Source organism: Balaenoptera acutorostrata, chromosome 19, assembly GCF_949987535.1.
Source record: "Balaenoptera acutorostrata chromosome 19, mBalAcu1.1, whole genome shotgun sequence".
NCBI lineage: Eukaryota > Metazoa > Chordata > Mammalia > Artiodactyla > Balaenopteridae > Balaenoptera > Balaenoptera acutorostrata.
The window spans coordinates 12,706,579-12,719,444 of record NC_080082.1 but is presented as its reverse complement, the minus strand read 5'-3'; the positions used below and the strand labels follow the sequence as shown (position 1 = coordinate 12,719,444).

General features: G+C 58.8%; 1 protein-coding gene across 3 annotated transcripts in view; it reads right to left on the bottom strand.

Moving 5' to 3' along the window:
• The window catches only part of BCAR1 (BCAR1 scaffold protein, Cas family member), a 39,283-nt gene that overhangs the window by 24,817 nt on the left and 1,600 nt on the right, over positions 1-12,866 (bottom strand). Inside the window, exon 1 of one of the 3 annotated variants that reach the window (XM_057533985.1) lies at positions 1,051-1,286. The exons of the other annotated variants lie outside the window; for them this stretch is intronic. Within the exon in view, the coding sequence (XP_057389968.1) occupies positions 1,051-1,062 (12 nt within the window). The 5' untranslated portion in view covers positions 1,063-1,286. Of the gene's footprint in view, positions 1-1,050; positions 1,287-12,866 lie in introns of those variants that run through there. 3 annotated transcript variants of the gene reach the window in all.

Genomic DNA, 12,866 nt, shown 5'->3' with positions numbered 1-12,866 from the left:
AATAGACTCCCTGTTCTCAAGACCAGTTAGGGAGCCACTGCTCCTACTAAGGGATGGGAGACCCCAACATCTCTCCAGACTCTAACCCCCTCACATCCCCTGACCACGCCCGGCCCTCAGCAAATCTCAGCTTCCCCGAATCCTTCAACACCGCCCTGGGCTCTGCAGCAGCAATGAGGGTCTGGGCGCCCGGGCTGCGGCCACCCGAGCAGCGGCCCCGCCCCTCCCAGCTCCCACGCTCTACCCGCGGAGGCTAGGACCCGGGGATCGCGGCGTGGCCCTGGACTCCCCTGCCAAGACCCGGCTCCTACAACCGTTTTTGCAACCACGGTAGGTAATAACCGAGAAGCTCCCGCCCTGGGTCCCGGAATCCAGCGCGGGCGGGCCGGGGATTAATTATTAACTTCTCCGTGGACACCCGCGCTTGCTCACCCAGCCCTCAACCCCTAACCTGGGGGCATGGGCAGCCCTCACTCCAAAACACACGGACCGCCACCCTGCTTCTTGGAACTTCACGCCCCTGGAAAGTTCATGGTCCAGGGGACCTCGGACCGCTCCTCGTAGCGATGAAAGTGAGGCTCGGAGACAGGGCTCACAGGCCCAAGGTCACCCAGCAGGCAGCGGCCGGCAGGGGGAGAGCGGGCCTCCGGCCAGCAACTTTCCCGGATCCAGGAACTCTCCTACCGGCCCGCGGCCCCCGAGTCCGGTCCTTCCAGCCGCACCCGGGACGCGCAAGCTCTGGGATCCTCCGCAGTCCTGGCCTCCGGGAGCCCCTGCCAGGGCAGAAGGGGGGTTTTCCAGGACCTCGGACCCCGGCCCGGTCACGCCCCCGCGGAGGCTCCAGCGGCCCGTAGTTCCCAGGACCCGCAGGTCCGGCAGGAAATGCCACTCAGTTAACTCTTTCCCGCCTGGGACCGCCCCGGGCGCGGGTAGAGCTGGGTCGCCTCCAAGCCGGTACGCGGCCCTCGGCCGACGCTCCCTGGCGCGCGGACCCCGCCCAGGCCACTGCGAGTGGACTCCGGCCGCACTGGCCGCGCTGACCGCACTCACCAGGTAGTTCATCGTGTCGGGTCGGCCTGGGGCCCCGGCTCCCCGCAGGGCGCACAGAGAACTGCCCGCGCCGCGCGCTCTCGGATTCCTGAGAGCCCCGAAGCCGCCCGGGTCCTGGTCCGGCCGCCTCAGCCACCTCGCCGGCCACTGCCGCCGCCGCCGCCGCCGTACAGAGCCGGTCCCATCTCGCCCCGCCCGCCACCGCCGCCGAGGCCGGCGGGCCCAGCCCGGCTCCCGGCATGCCCGGCCCCGCGCGCCCATTGGCCGTTCGGGCTCCCCATGCAAATGAGCCGCTGGCTCGGGGGCGCGGGTGGCTGCGGGAGCGCGCGGGCACGCGCCGCCCAGTGGGACCGTCCCCCACCCCGCACCCTTGCACCCGCGCTAAGCTCCAAGCGCCTGCCGGATACGCGGGATATCGCCTTTTCTCCGCACACCCGTCCCTGCCCTCCACCATGGGCGAGAACGCGACCCTCCTCAAAGGCCTAAGCCTTCTTCTGGGAAGACTGCCAGGATTGCCCTCCTCCCCCGTGGTCGTTGCAGCCCCGGAGGTACCAGCTTCAAGTCTGCCTTCCCCGCCCACCAACCTGGGGCATTTCACGCGTGTCCATCCGGCAGTCCGACTCAGATGTGCATCTAGAGGGGCATGGCCCAGCTGGCAGAAAACTAATAATACGACCACTGCACCGACTCTGGTCAGGCCTTCGGTGTAAGAGCCCCAGGATATGAAGACACAGCAGGGAAGCTGGGGACTACGGCTGTCCCTGTAATCTAGAGAGAGGGCTGTCCCTGTAATCTAGGGAGAGTAGAACCGGAGCGCATCATGTTCTACCAGCCGTGCGCGGGAGGCTCCAGTGCACCAAGGGACAAGAAGCTTGCGATCTCCCACCTTCTCCTCTGAATTGAATTCAGTCTCCTCGAAGTGTCCCCCACTGTCTCGGTGCTGCTCTAGGAGATGTGCCCCTACCCCAATCCCTCAGTCAGCGCTGTCCAGAGCTAACGCCTGTGCCCCAACGACTCCTGTTTCAGCAACAGGGGGTGGGAGGGATGCTGATGAGAATGAGGGGGAGGGAAGAAGCACGACAGAGAAACTGAGTGGAGGGCGCCTTGGTTCTCCTGAGCTCCCCCTCCCTAGGGGGCAAGTTGATGACTGTCACCCTACATAGCCAGCCAGAGTCCCTGAGTACAGTCCAGGGTTACACAGTGGTCTGCAGAGATCTAGGATGGGGCCTCTCCAGAACTAGACTGTCCCATTTGCTGAGTGTGTGGACACCATCAGGCAGCTCGAAATTCCAGGGAAGCAGTGGGGCACACCGTGCAGAGAACCCTCAGGCACGGCCTATAAAATACATACAAGCCCACGGTGCACCGACAGGTGCCCCTCCACCTGACACCCAGGGCTGGCCGACTCAGCCTCTCGCCAGGTGTGCTACCTTGGCCAGGCCCTCTCCCATCTGTAAAAGGAAGGAGCTGGGCTAGGGCACCCCAAGTCTGGCTGGTCACAGGTCCCCTGGAGAGCTTGTTAAAAAACAGATTCCTGTTTTTTAGGAATCCCCTCCTAAAAAACCCCTCCCACAAGTCCCCTCCTCCAGAAATCCCGGGTGTGGGGGGAATCTGGACATCTGCATTTCCCCCAAAGTTTCTCGGGGAACCACTGGACAGAACTCCCAGCATAGGGTGTGGGTAAGGAGCAATGGGATTTGGACTCAGCGTGACCCAGAGTCCTCAAGAAGCAATGGGACAACTAGCTGCTACCCTCTGCCCTCCTCAAGACTGGACCTCCTGTAACCTTCAAAACAGCCCAGTTCTCCCACAGAAGAGCCAGCTCTCAGGGGAACACTACCTAGGGTATCCTCTCCTGCTTGTTCCCAAAGCTGTGCCCCAAAGTCAGAAAGGAAACTGTGGGCTCAGCCCCTCCGAAACCCTGCCCCTGCCCCTGCCCTCAGCCTGGCTGGCATTCCAGGTTCCAAGGAATCAGATCAGAACCAGCTGGGCTGTGTGTGAACATCTGTCCATGCTGGGAGCTGGAGGGAGTCCCTAGGTTTTCCCCGGGTCTCCACTCCGGTGGGGAGTCGGGTGGGGACCAGGCTTCACAGCCAGACAGCAGGAGGTCTCTGCAGGGATGGGCAGGGACACAAAAGGGCTGGCCTTACTCTGTCCTAGCTGGCCTTGGGAGACAGGAGGAGGCTGCCTGGGAGGAGGAGGACCGGAGACCCTCCCTCTCTGGGGCTGGATTAAAGCAGTGCTGGGGGCGGGGTTGCTCCTGTGGGCGGGCAGGCGGGGGAGGAGAACCCAGCTCTGGCCCAGGCATTTCAAAAATTTGCTCCTTTTCCACTTAAACTCCCCGCCCCCCCCCCCAAGACTGTGCCTCCCAGAATGGCATTTCCGCTTTGGAATCAAGGCCCCAGGATCTGTGCCCCAATGTGCTGCAAGGGGAGTAGCTGGAGGGGGAGAGGAATGCCCCCTCCCAGGCCTGCCAAGGGGGAGTGGGGGAGGGGCACCCACTGGGCAGGCTCTGGCTGGGGTGTATGGGGGAGCAGACCCTCCCGGGCCGACTGCCAAGTGACGCAGCCCCCAGGACAGCATCCAGGCTGGCCCTGGGCCAGGGTCTCTATGACCACGTGCTCATTTCATGCCCGCAGTGATCCTGCAAAACAGGCTTCACGATTAGCCCCATCTTCCAGAGGAAGAGGTTGAGACCCAGTTTACTGCCCCTTGCCCCATCCCACAGACTTCAGCCACAGAAGGGAAAGAACTGGTGGCCACAGAAGGGACGGTGGGGATCCTAGAGTGCAGTCCGCCCTGACTCCCCTGCGGCAGGCAACTTCAGGACAGGGCAGAAAGGGAATCGAGGGGCAGGGACACGCAGGAAAGCCAAGGACCCTGCCGCACTCAGAGACCCCAAAGGACAGGCATCTGAGACCCAAGCACCACCCTCAAACACAACTGAGTTCAGAACTGGGGCCCAGCGACTTCCCTGCTGGTCCAGTGGTTAAGACTCAGACAGGGACGTTGGTTCTCGTCTGTCCATTAAAGTGTCCCCTGGGGTGAGGGCTGCTGCTGATCCTAGACCCTAAGTGGGGAGACCCGGCTCCGGCTCTCTGGGCTTTTGGGGTCTTATTCTCTAGGTCAGAGCCACAGCACAAAGAACTATTCTTGCTTTAGCCCCAACAATGTCTGTGGCAGCATTTATAACAGCAAACAAAGAGGGGGCATAACCTAAATGCCCAACTATAGGGGACTGGTTGGGCAACCAGAGCCTCTCAATGGAAGATTGTGCAGCTCTTAAGATGGCCACTTGCAAAGACTAAAATCATGCAAGAAAATGCTGATGACAAGTGAAAAGAGTGGGCTAAAATGGCTGGCACAGTGTGACTCAGACAGCCCCCTTCCCCTCCTAAAGCCTTGGTTTTCCCAGCAGCACAGAGGGTGGCTGGATGGGTCAGCTGATGGCCGGCTCTGGGAGCGGCAGCAGGAAAGGGCTTCCTGAGGCCGGAGGTGAGTGCTGCCAGCCCCAGGCACAGGAAGAAATGATGTATCTGTAGGGTTACGGGTGTTGACGCCTTGCCCCTGGGCTGGCCACGCACACTGGCAAGCTCAAAGCCAGCCTGCAAGCCGGAGCCAGCCCTGCCTGGGCAAGGGTGGAGGGACCCCTGTGGATGGCCTGGAGAAGAGGCCAGCCCACTGCATCAAGAACCACTGTCACACAGGCCGGACACCCCACACACCCCGTGTCAGTCAGTCCTCACTGCCCTCCTGGGGACCAGGACAGAACTACCACCACCCAGAGGCTCAGAGAGGGGCAGTGCCTTGCCCAGGTCACACCTCCAGGAAGCGACAAAGCTACAAACTAAAAATGTAACCGTACCTGGCTACCCAGGGGTGTGCCCACAGAACAGCACCCTGGGTGATCTCAGACAGAGCAGAGCCTGCACACTTAGGGCGGGTGTCGGAGCCATAAAGAGCTCTCCCATCCTCCCCTGCTCTCCAAGGGTGGAGTAACCATGGGGCAGTCCGTTTGTCACTGCAGTGGTGACTCGGACTGTGGGGGGGTGGGCTCTAGTTCCCAGCCTTCGAGTCCCTTTAGCATCGTCCCAGGCCAGTCCCCAGACACCGGTGTACAGGGGCAGGACCAGGACCAAAGGTGTGGGGACAGAGCCTAGGGGTGGCGGAGGAGGGTAGATGGGCCTGGATCCCAGCAAACCCAGTGCCCCCCTCCCTCCCACAGCTCCCTCCCCTCCCACTCCAGCTCTTTCAAGGACTGGGAACTGGAAGGAGCGACACAGTCTCCTGATTCTTTTAACTGCTTTTCTAATTTGGAAATTAAACAGCAGCAGAGGCACCTGCGGGGAGGTGCCTGCTTCATCGAGTGAGCGAGCGACTCTGCTCACAAGGCTGGGGCACTTCCCAGGGGCTCTTTGCCCCAGCCCAGGGTGCTGACCCCGTGGCCTGAGTCCTCCCTTCTCTTCGAAGCCCCCTCCCCATGTGCCTCAGAGAAGCAAAAACCAGGCCCCATGTGTGCATAATGAGAAGGCTGCCCTCCCTGATGGCACTGGGACACCACTCCCTGGGGCCTGACCCTGCCGCAGCCAGGGAGGACACGGGGGTGGGGGAACGAAGGGCTGGGGACAAGACCCTGTCCTCAGAGAGAAAGCTTAGCCGCTGGAGGCCCAGCTCAGGCTGACAGCCTGGGTGGGCAGGGCCCGGGGTGTGGTCAAGAAGCAGTCCCAGCCCTCCGTCTGCGCCTGCCTCTCCCCATGGCAGCCAGCTCCAGCATATCAGGGCAGGGAGAAGGGGCGACTTACGTGCCATCTGCTGCCCCCCGAGCCTGCTTCCATAGCAGCACAGGTGCCCACACCCACAGAGACCCCCAGAGGGGCAGCAGTGTTGGCCAGACGTCAGCTGGGGTCAGGGGGCCAGTGGAGTCACAGGAGGGACCCTGGGAGCTCTGGGGGCAGTGGGGTGGGAGTTCAGGAAGGCGTGAACACAAAGAGAGCACAGCTACAGCAGCCACCGAGGAAGTGTGGCTTTTTCTCCCTCCTTGAACCGCACTGGGGGCCTCCCACCTGAGCCTGCTCCAACCTACAGAGAAAGGCTCCAGGTGCCCCAGGAGACCCAGGCCCAACCCTCACCCAGGTGTAGCCTACAAGGACAGGAGTAGAGCCCATTAAAGATTCCACCTGGCATGGGACCTCAGTGGTCACTGCATCTTTCAGAGCCTTGGTCAGTGCGTCTGTTAAATGTAACCACCGCCAGGAGCCCTGCCCATCACCAGGCCATGAGATAGCAGGCACGTGCAGGCGCAGTGCACGGCTGCACCCTGGTGTCAGCGGCACACTCACGTACCTCCCCATCACACACAGCCCTGCCCTGCCAAGCACACTCCCTTGGGCCCACAGCTCATGCACAAGTGCACTCCAGTAAGCCCTCCCTGTCCTCCCAGCCGCTGCTCAAGTGCCCTGAGCTTCCCTAGCCCCTGAACCACACGAGGAACAAAACCTCAACCTCGTCTGAGATTCTGCAGCAAAAATCGTTCTGTGAAGCCCTGTTGCCCCCAGCTCCACCAGCCAACACTGAGAGGCGGGCAGGGTCTCCCCTCAGCCGGGGGAGTGGGGAGTGGCTGGTTGTCGGGCCTATCACTGCACATACTACAGCACCCACTCCCTGCTGGGATACGGCTGCCAGGAAAACAAGTCCTGTCCTCAAGGAACGTACACTCCAGGGCGTGTGAGGGGGACAAACAGATAAACATGGGAACGCCTGTGGGAGAACCAAGCAGACAGCAGAGAGCAGACTGGTGGCAGGGGCTACTTTATACAAGGTGCCTGGGGGCTCCTCTCTGATGAGCAGATGTGTGAATCTTTTGCTAAGGTTCATTATGCAGAAAAAAATAACAGTAAAGGTTTGTAAGAATAGCACAGGCGTGCCAATTCCCTCAGTGTGAAGAGCGGAGCACAGAGGTGTTAGGGACGCAGGGAGTGGCTCCCAAGCAACCCCTCCCTGCTCTTAGCTTCTTGAGTGGTGCGGTGTCCCGCAGGCTGGGGGCATCCAGAGTTAACTGGGAGCAGCCAGGAGTGTCTGCCTGGTGGGGCGTCGTGGCGAGCAGCCAGGGACAAAGCGGGGAGACCAGGAATCTGTCCCGACCAGGGAGGGTGGAGGGATAGGGTCAGCTCCCAAGACAGGCTCCATCCTCTCCTAGAAGCCTCTCCCCACTAGGACCTCTGGTGGGCACAGAGGCCTGGGAGAAACACAGGTGACCCAAAAACCTAAGATGCTTCACCTCATGGCCAACCTGGGAAGAGGGAATTCAAACCCTGGATACCTGGGGAGGGCTGTGAACAAGAAGGCATGTGGTCACACCACTCTGACAATCGTGCAACTTTGGGGAATCCAGGATTTGGGGGCACAGACGACTCTCTGGGCATGCCTCAACGCACACATGATTGGATATCAGGTTTTATAAAATACTGAAATAGGGTATTACACCACCACTAACACTAGTATGTTCCAGTATTAAAAATACACAGCACAGAAAGACTAGAGACAGATATCCATCAGCAAGAGAATGGATAAGTAGATAAATTCATAGTCAAAAGTGGAACACTCAGCACAGCAACGAAAAGAGAACTACTGATACACACCATGTGGATGAAAATCTCAAAATCATTTTGCTGAATGAAAAAAGCCAGACCCCAAAGAGTATATACTATATGCTTCCACTTACATCAAGTTCAAGTTCAAGAACAGGCGAAACCATGCCATGATGAGAGAAATCAGAATGCTGGCCACCTTAGAAACTAACACAACATTGTAAATCAACTATACGCCAATAAAAATTAATTAAAAAAAGAGATCACAGGATAATCACAGTTTTTCCTTTTAAAAAAGAAAAAAGAATGTTGACCACCTTACAGGGGGTAGGGCACACTTGACTGTGAAGGGGGTACTTGTGAACTTTCTGAGATGATGGAGAGGTTCATTATCTTGATTTGATTGATGGTTACATGCGGTCTACATTAGTCAAAACTTATCCAACTGTATACTTAACATCTTTCAATTTCACTACGTAGAAAATCTACCTCAGGGACTTCCCTGGTGGCGCAGTGGTTAACAATCCGCCTGCCAGTGCTGGGGACACGGGTTCAATCCCTGGTCCGGAAAGATCCCACATGCCGCGGGGCAACCAAGCCCGTGCGCCACAACTACTGAGCCCGCGTGCCACAAATACTGAGCCTGCGTGCCCTAGAACCCGTGCTTCGCAACAAGAGAAGCCACCGCAATGAGAAGCCTGCGCACCGCAACGAAGAGTAGCCCCCGCTCGCCACAACTAGAGAAAGCCCGCATGCAGCAATGAAGACCCAACACAGCCAAAAATAAATAAAATTAAAAAAAAAAAAGAAAATCTACCTCAATAAGAGAGTCTCAACTGGTAAAAATAAAACAAAGTACAGAGGAAACAATACATAGCATTAGGAATACCAAAAAATAGGTACTTCAATCCTAAACCCACCGTGTTACCCTTTTTGCCCTGGCTGTCAGGGAGCTTCAAGTTAAATCTGCATGCCTACCTTCCCCATACAGTACATAGTTCTGGATCTTTTGATGATCCCAGACTGTTTGTGTCTTTCACTATAATCTGCTTCGGGGCTTCCCTGGTGGCGCAGTGGTTGAGAATCTGCCTGCCAATGCAGGGGACATGGGTTCGAGCCCTGGTCTGGGAAGATCCCACATGCCGCGGAGCAGCTGGGCCCGTGAGCCACAATGACTGAGCCTGCACGTCTGGAGCCTGTGCTCCGCAACAAGAGAGGCCGCGATAGTGAGAGGCCCGCGCACAGCGATGAAGAGTGGCCCCCGCTTGTCCCAACTAGAGAAAGCCCTCGCACAGAAACGAAGACCCAACACAGCCATAAATAAATAAAAATCCATGTTATAATCTGCTTCAACTCCTTACTGGAACTCAGCAGGGTTTAAATAATAAATTAAAACTACTAAAAAGTTCCCTCAGCCTCTAATTCCCGTTAGAGAAGGGATTAACTTTAGAGCCACAACTTGTGACCACCTCTCCTGGCAGAGCGGGCATGCATCACCACCTCCAAGGCTCCCAACCTGTCCCCAGGTCTTTTTCTTTTTTTCTTTTTTGGCTGGGCTGAGCAGCATGCAGGATCTTACCCCGACCAGGGATCAAACCCTGAGCCCCCTGCAGTGGGAGCGCAGAGTCCTAACCACTGGACTGCCAGGGAAGTCCCCCACCCAGGTCTTTTTCTTGAAGAGAGGGAGACAATGGCCCAGCAAACTAAAGAAAGCCAAAGAAACAATAGGGTTAGACTTGGATGCAATCAAAGCAAGCGGTTGTGATGAAGCCAAGTCAGAGGCTGGGGAGGCAAAGATGAGCACAGAGAGGGCAGGAGACGGGCGGGCAGGTGCAGCTCATGCCTCATGCCAGGCCATGGGAGGCGGGGGGTCACGAGGTGCCACCCTTACAGCCTTGCGGCCCACCTGCCTCACCCACAAGCTTGAGCCCCCTCCCTTAAAGTGCCAGGACCCACCTCCGGCGTGCTCTCCTTCCCACCCAGGATCCTGCCTGTTCCATGCTGGCCAGGCTGCTGCTGATCACATCTGAAGTCAGGCTTGTACCCACCGATCCAATAGCTTCCAAAGCCGGCAACACTGCACCCACTCCTGGGGGCCCTCAGGGCAGGGCATCCAGCTGGCCTGAGGCACAGTGGACCAGATGGTGGCCCCACTGGAGGCCACTCTATCTGTGGGGTGAGGACAAGTACCTGTCCATCCAAGGCTCAAGAGGCAGGGGTCCCGAAGGCAGGCAGGGGCAGGGGAGGGGCCGGGGTCATTCCACTGCTAAGGCCCTGGCAGGAACCTACCATAAAGAGAAAGCTACTGGAGGCAGGCTGGGCAGCACGGAACATTATGGGGGCAGGGAGCTGATCTCCCCTTCCCAAGCTGGTCGTGCCGGTGCCAGGAGTGGGTCTCGGCCACTGCACCAGTCAACAGTGGCAGGATAAAGATAATAACCTCAACAGCAGTAGCTGCTATGACTTACTAGCCTCTTAGTAAAAGCTTTCTGCAAACCTCACCAAGTTCTCATAAAACCCCAAGAGCTCAGTGCTGTTAACATCCCCATCATACAGAGGACACAGGCTCAGAGAGGTTCAGTAATTCGCTCAGACGAGCCAGCACCATTCATTCCGGAGCCCTTGCCCTCGACCCACCGGATATCCTCCCCACCCAGAATTAGCCTCTCTGGGAACCCACTCAGCCCCCAACAAGGCTTCCAGGACAGGGGCTGGGATGCAGGCTCTCTGCACAGGGACACAGACTCCTTTATGGCGGTGGGCTCCTCGGTGCTCCCAGGGCCACTTCCTTGGCAGGTGGCCAGGGTTGGCTGGAGAGAGAGGAACCAAGCAGGCCTGGGTCCTGCCCTGAGGAGCCTGACCGCAACCAGATAACCCCAGCGATAAATGCACTATCACAGATGGGAATCCTGGATGGCTTCCTGGCACGCTGCCCTCTGCCTGAGCGAGCAGGAGTGACGAGGTGAGCGAGGCAGCGGTTGAAGATCACTTCCCGCAGAGGGAGGGCCAGGCAGAGTCCAAGGCCAGCGGGAGGAGCGTGGCAGGAGGGGCGTGCCAGGTGCTTCGGAGACTGAACTGAGGACCTTGGACTTGGACACTGCCTCTTCCCACTGTCCCCTTTTGAGCCTGTTCTACCAGGCCCCAGCTGTCCACGGCCTGGCTGCCCAGGCCAGTGGTGAGCCCAGGGCAGAGCCTCCCAGCTCCCTGGCCAGCTCTCCAGTCACAGTGGTGGCTGGCACAGAGCCAGGCACAAAGGGCACCCTGGGACCGCTGGCAGAGGTTCAACCAGGTGCCACTCTTGCTCCGCTGATCTCCACTGACTGCTGCTGGGGCCCGCAGGGCTACAGCCGCCCTGCTGCACAGCCCCGGGTGAGCTGCCTGGCCGCCCAGAGGCCCAGCTGCCTCATGCCCAGCGGTGCCGAAGGGGTTACCCAAACGCATGCTCAGAAAGCCACGAGCAGAGAGTCGCTCTCTCGGCAGCCTTGGCCTCTGTGGATGGCTCAACAGGCCTCAGCCCCTACAATTAGAGAGGCCACACTCACTTTCTGGCTTTGGATCCTGCCAGACTTGGTTCCCACCCTGGCTCCGTCTCTCAGTGGCCAGGCGACCCTGGCAAGACTACAGGTCCTCCCCGAGCCCAGCGCCTGGCACACAGAATGCACTCAGCACACGTCAGCACTTAGCTCCTTGAAAGGACCCAGTCCTCACTTAATAAAGGAGCAGAGGAGAGGCTGGAATGGCTGTGCCCATTTCCCAGACAGGAAACAAGAGGCAGGAACAGAGAGCAGGCAGCTTCTCTACAAGCTGGAAGCTGGCTTCCTGCCTGACAGTGCCGGGGGGCAGTGTCACTCCTAAATACGGATGATGCCAATGCCCACCAGGGGTCTGAAGGGGGTGGCACAGCCATCTTCCTTCCAAACGCTTCCTGCCTGCCCAGAGAGAAGAGACAGTGCTGGGCGCTGAAGAGCCATGCCCAAGAGGAAGGCAGAGGTCAGAGAGCAGCCAGGAAGTGCACCTCCAGGTGCCGTGTGAACTGTGCCCTCAGCTCTGGGCAGAGGAAGAAGCACGAAGCAGGGAGTCAGGAGGACCCCGTGTGCCTTCCCCTCTCTGGGCCCCAGACCCCATGTGGGTCAAATGACAGAGTGAGACAAGCTGATCCCTGCAGGGTCCCCCAGCTCTAACACTCAGGAGGTCACTCCTGTCCCAACCTGGCTCGCCCCAACCTCTTCTCTCGCCGCCATCACCTCCCATCCCATTCTGAAGCGTTCTATAATTGCTGTGGGCCAAAGTGCCTGCGTCAGCCCCATCCAGAAAAAGACTGCCCAAATGAACGGGTATGCTTAAAACCCAAACGTGTCCGTGAGCACCACACGGGCGGTCACCATTCTGGGTTCACAAAGCAGGGCTTGAGCAGGAGGCTGGCCTCACCGCTCATCAGCACATGAAAGCAATTTTCTGAACATTTCATGGCTGCTCCCCAAATGAACTTCCTCTCCCAGTGCCACCAGTTCACACATTGCTCAAGGTCCCAGGAGAGAGCCAGGGTGATCTGACAGCCCAGCATGTAGCGGGCAGAGAGCGAGACCCCCCCCCCCACTCCCCTCTGCAGAATCTCCGAGGGCTGTGGCTGCGGATGGGAGGGTGGGAAGCGACGTGGAGCCGGCAACGGCGTGTAGAGACGGAGCAGAGCTGGACTGCAGGTCTCCACAGCAGGTGTCCACAGCAGTGCCTGTCTGTCCAAATCACACCCTGAGCCTGGCCCTCCCACCATCCCTCTCTTGTTACAGATGGGGCCGCTAAGGCACAGAGCCCAGGAAGGCTGCCCAAAGTGCTGTAAGGCAAGGGGTCTGGGTGCCACCCCAGACTCCAGATCCGCACCTCTGCTGTGACTGTGGAGGCCACACCAAATCAAGCGCAGATGTCCCAAACTTAGGCTGTCCAGCCTTTCATGTGGCCAGAGTCACATGCCCCGTTCACTACTGCCCTGGTGACTCAGGCCCTCAAGCAGGCTCAGGTGGCCCACCTCATCTCTCTGGTCAGTCCCCATAGGATCAGGGCAGGTCCCCCAATGCCCCGAGCCAGAAAAGACCCAGAGCTTTGCAGGAAAGCAGGGCAGGAGAAGGGCTTGGCAGGCATTTTCTGTCTTCTTTCTTTCTAAAGATGAGGCAATTAAGCTGTGAACCAGAACAGATGGGGGTGGGGACTTCACATCAGCACGGTCTGGAAGCC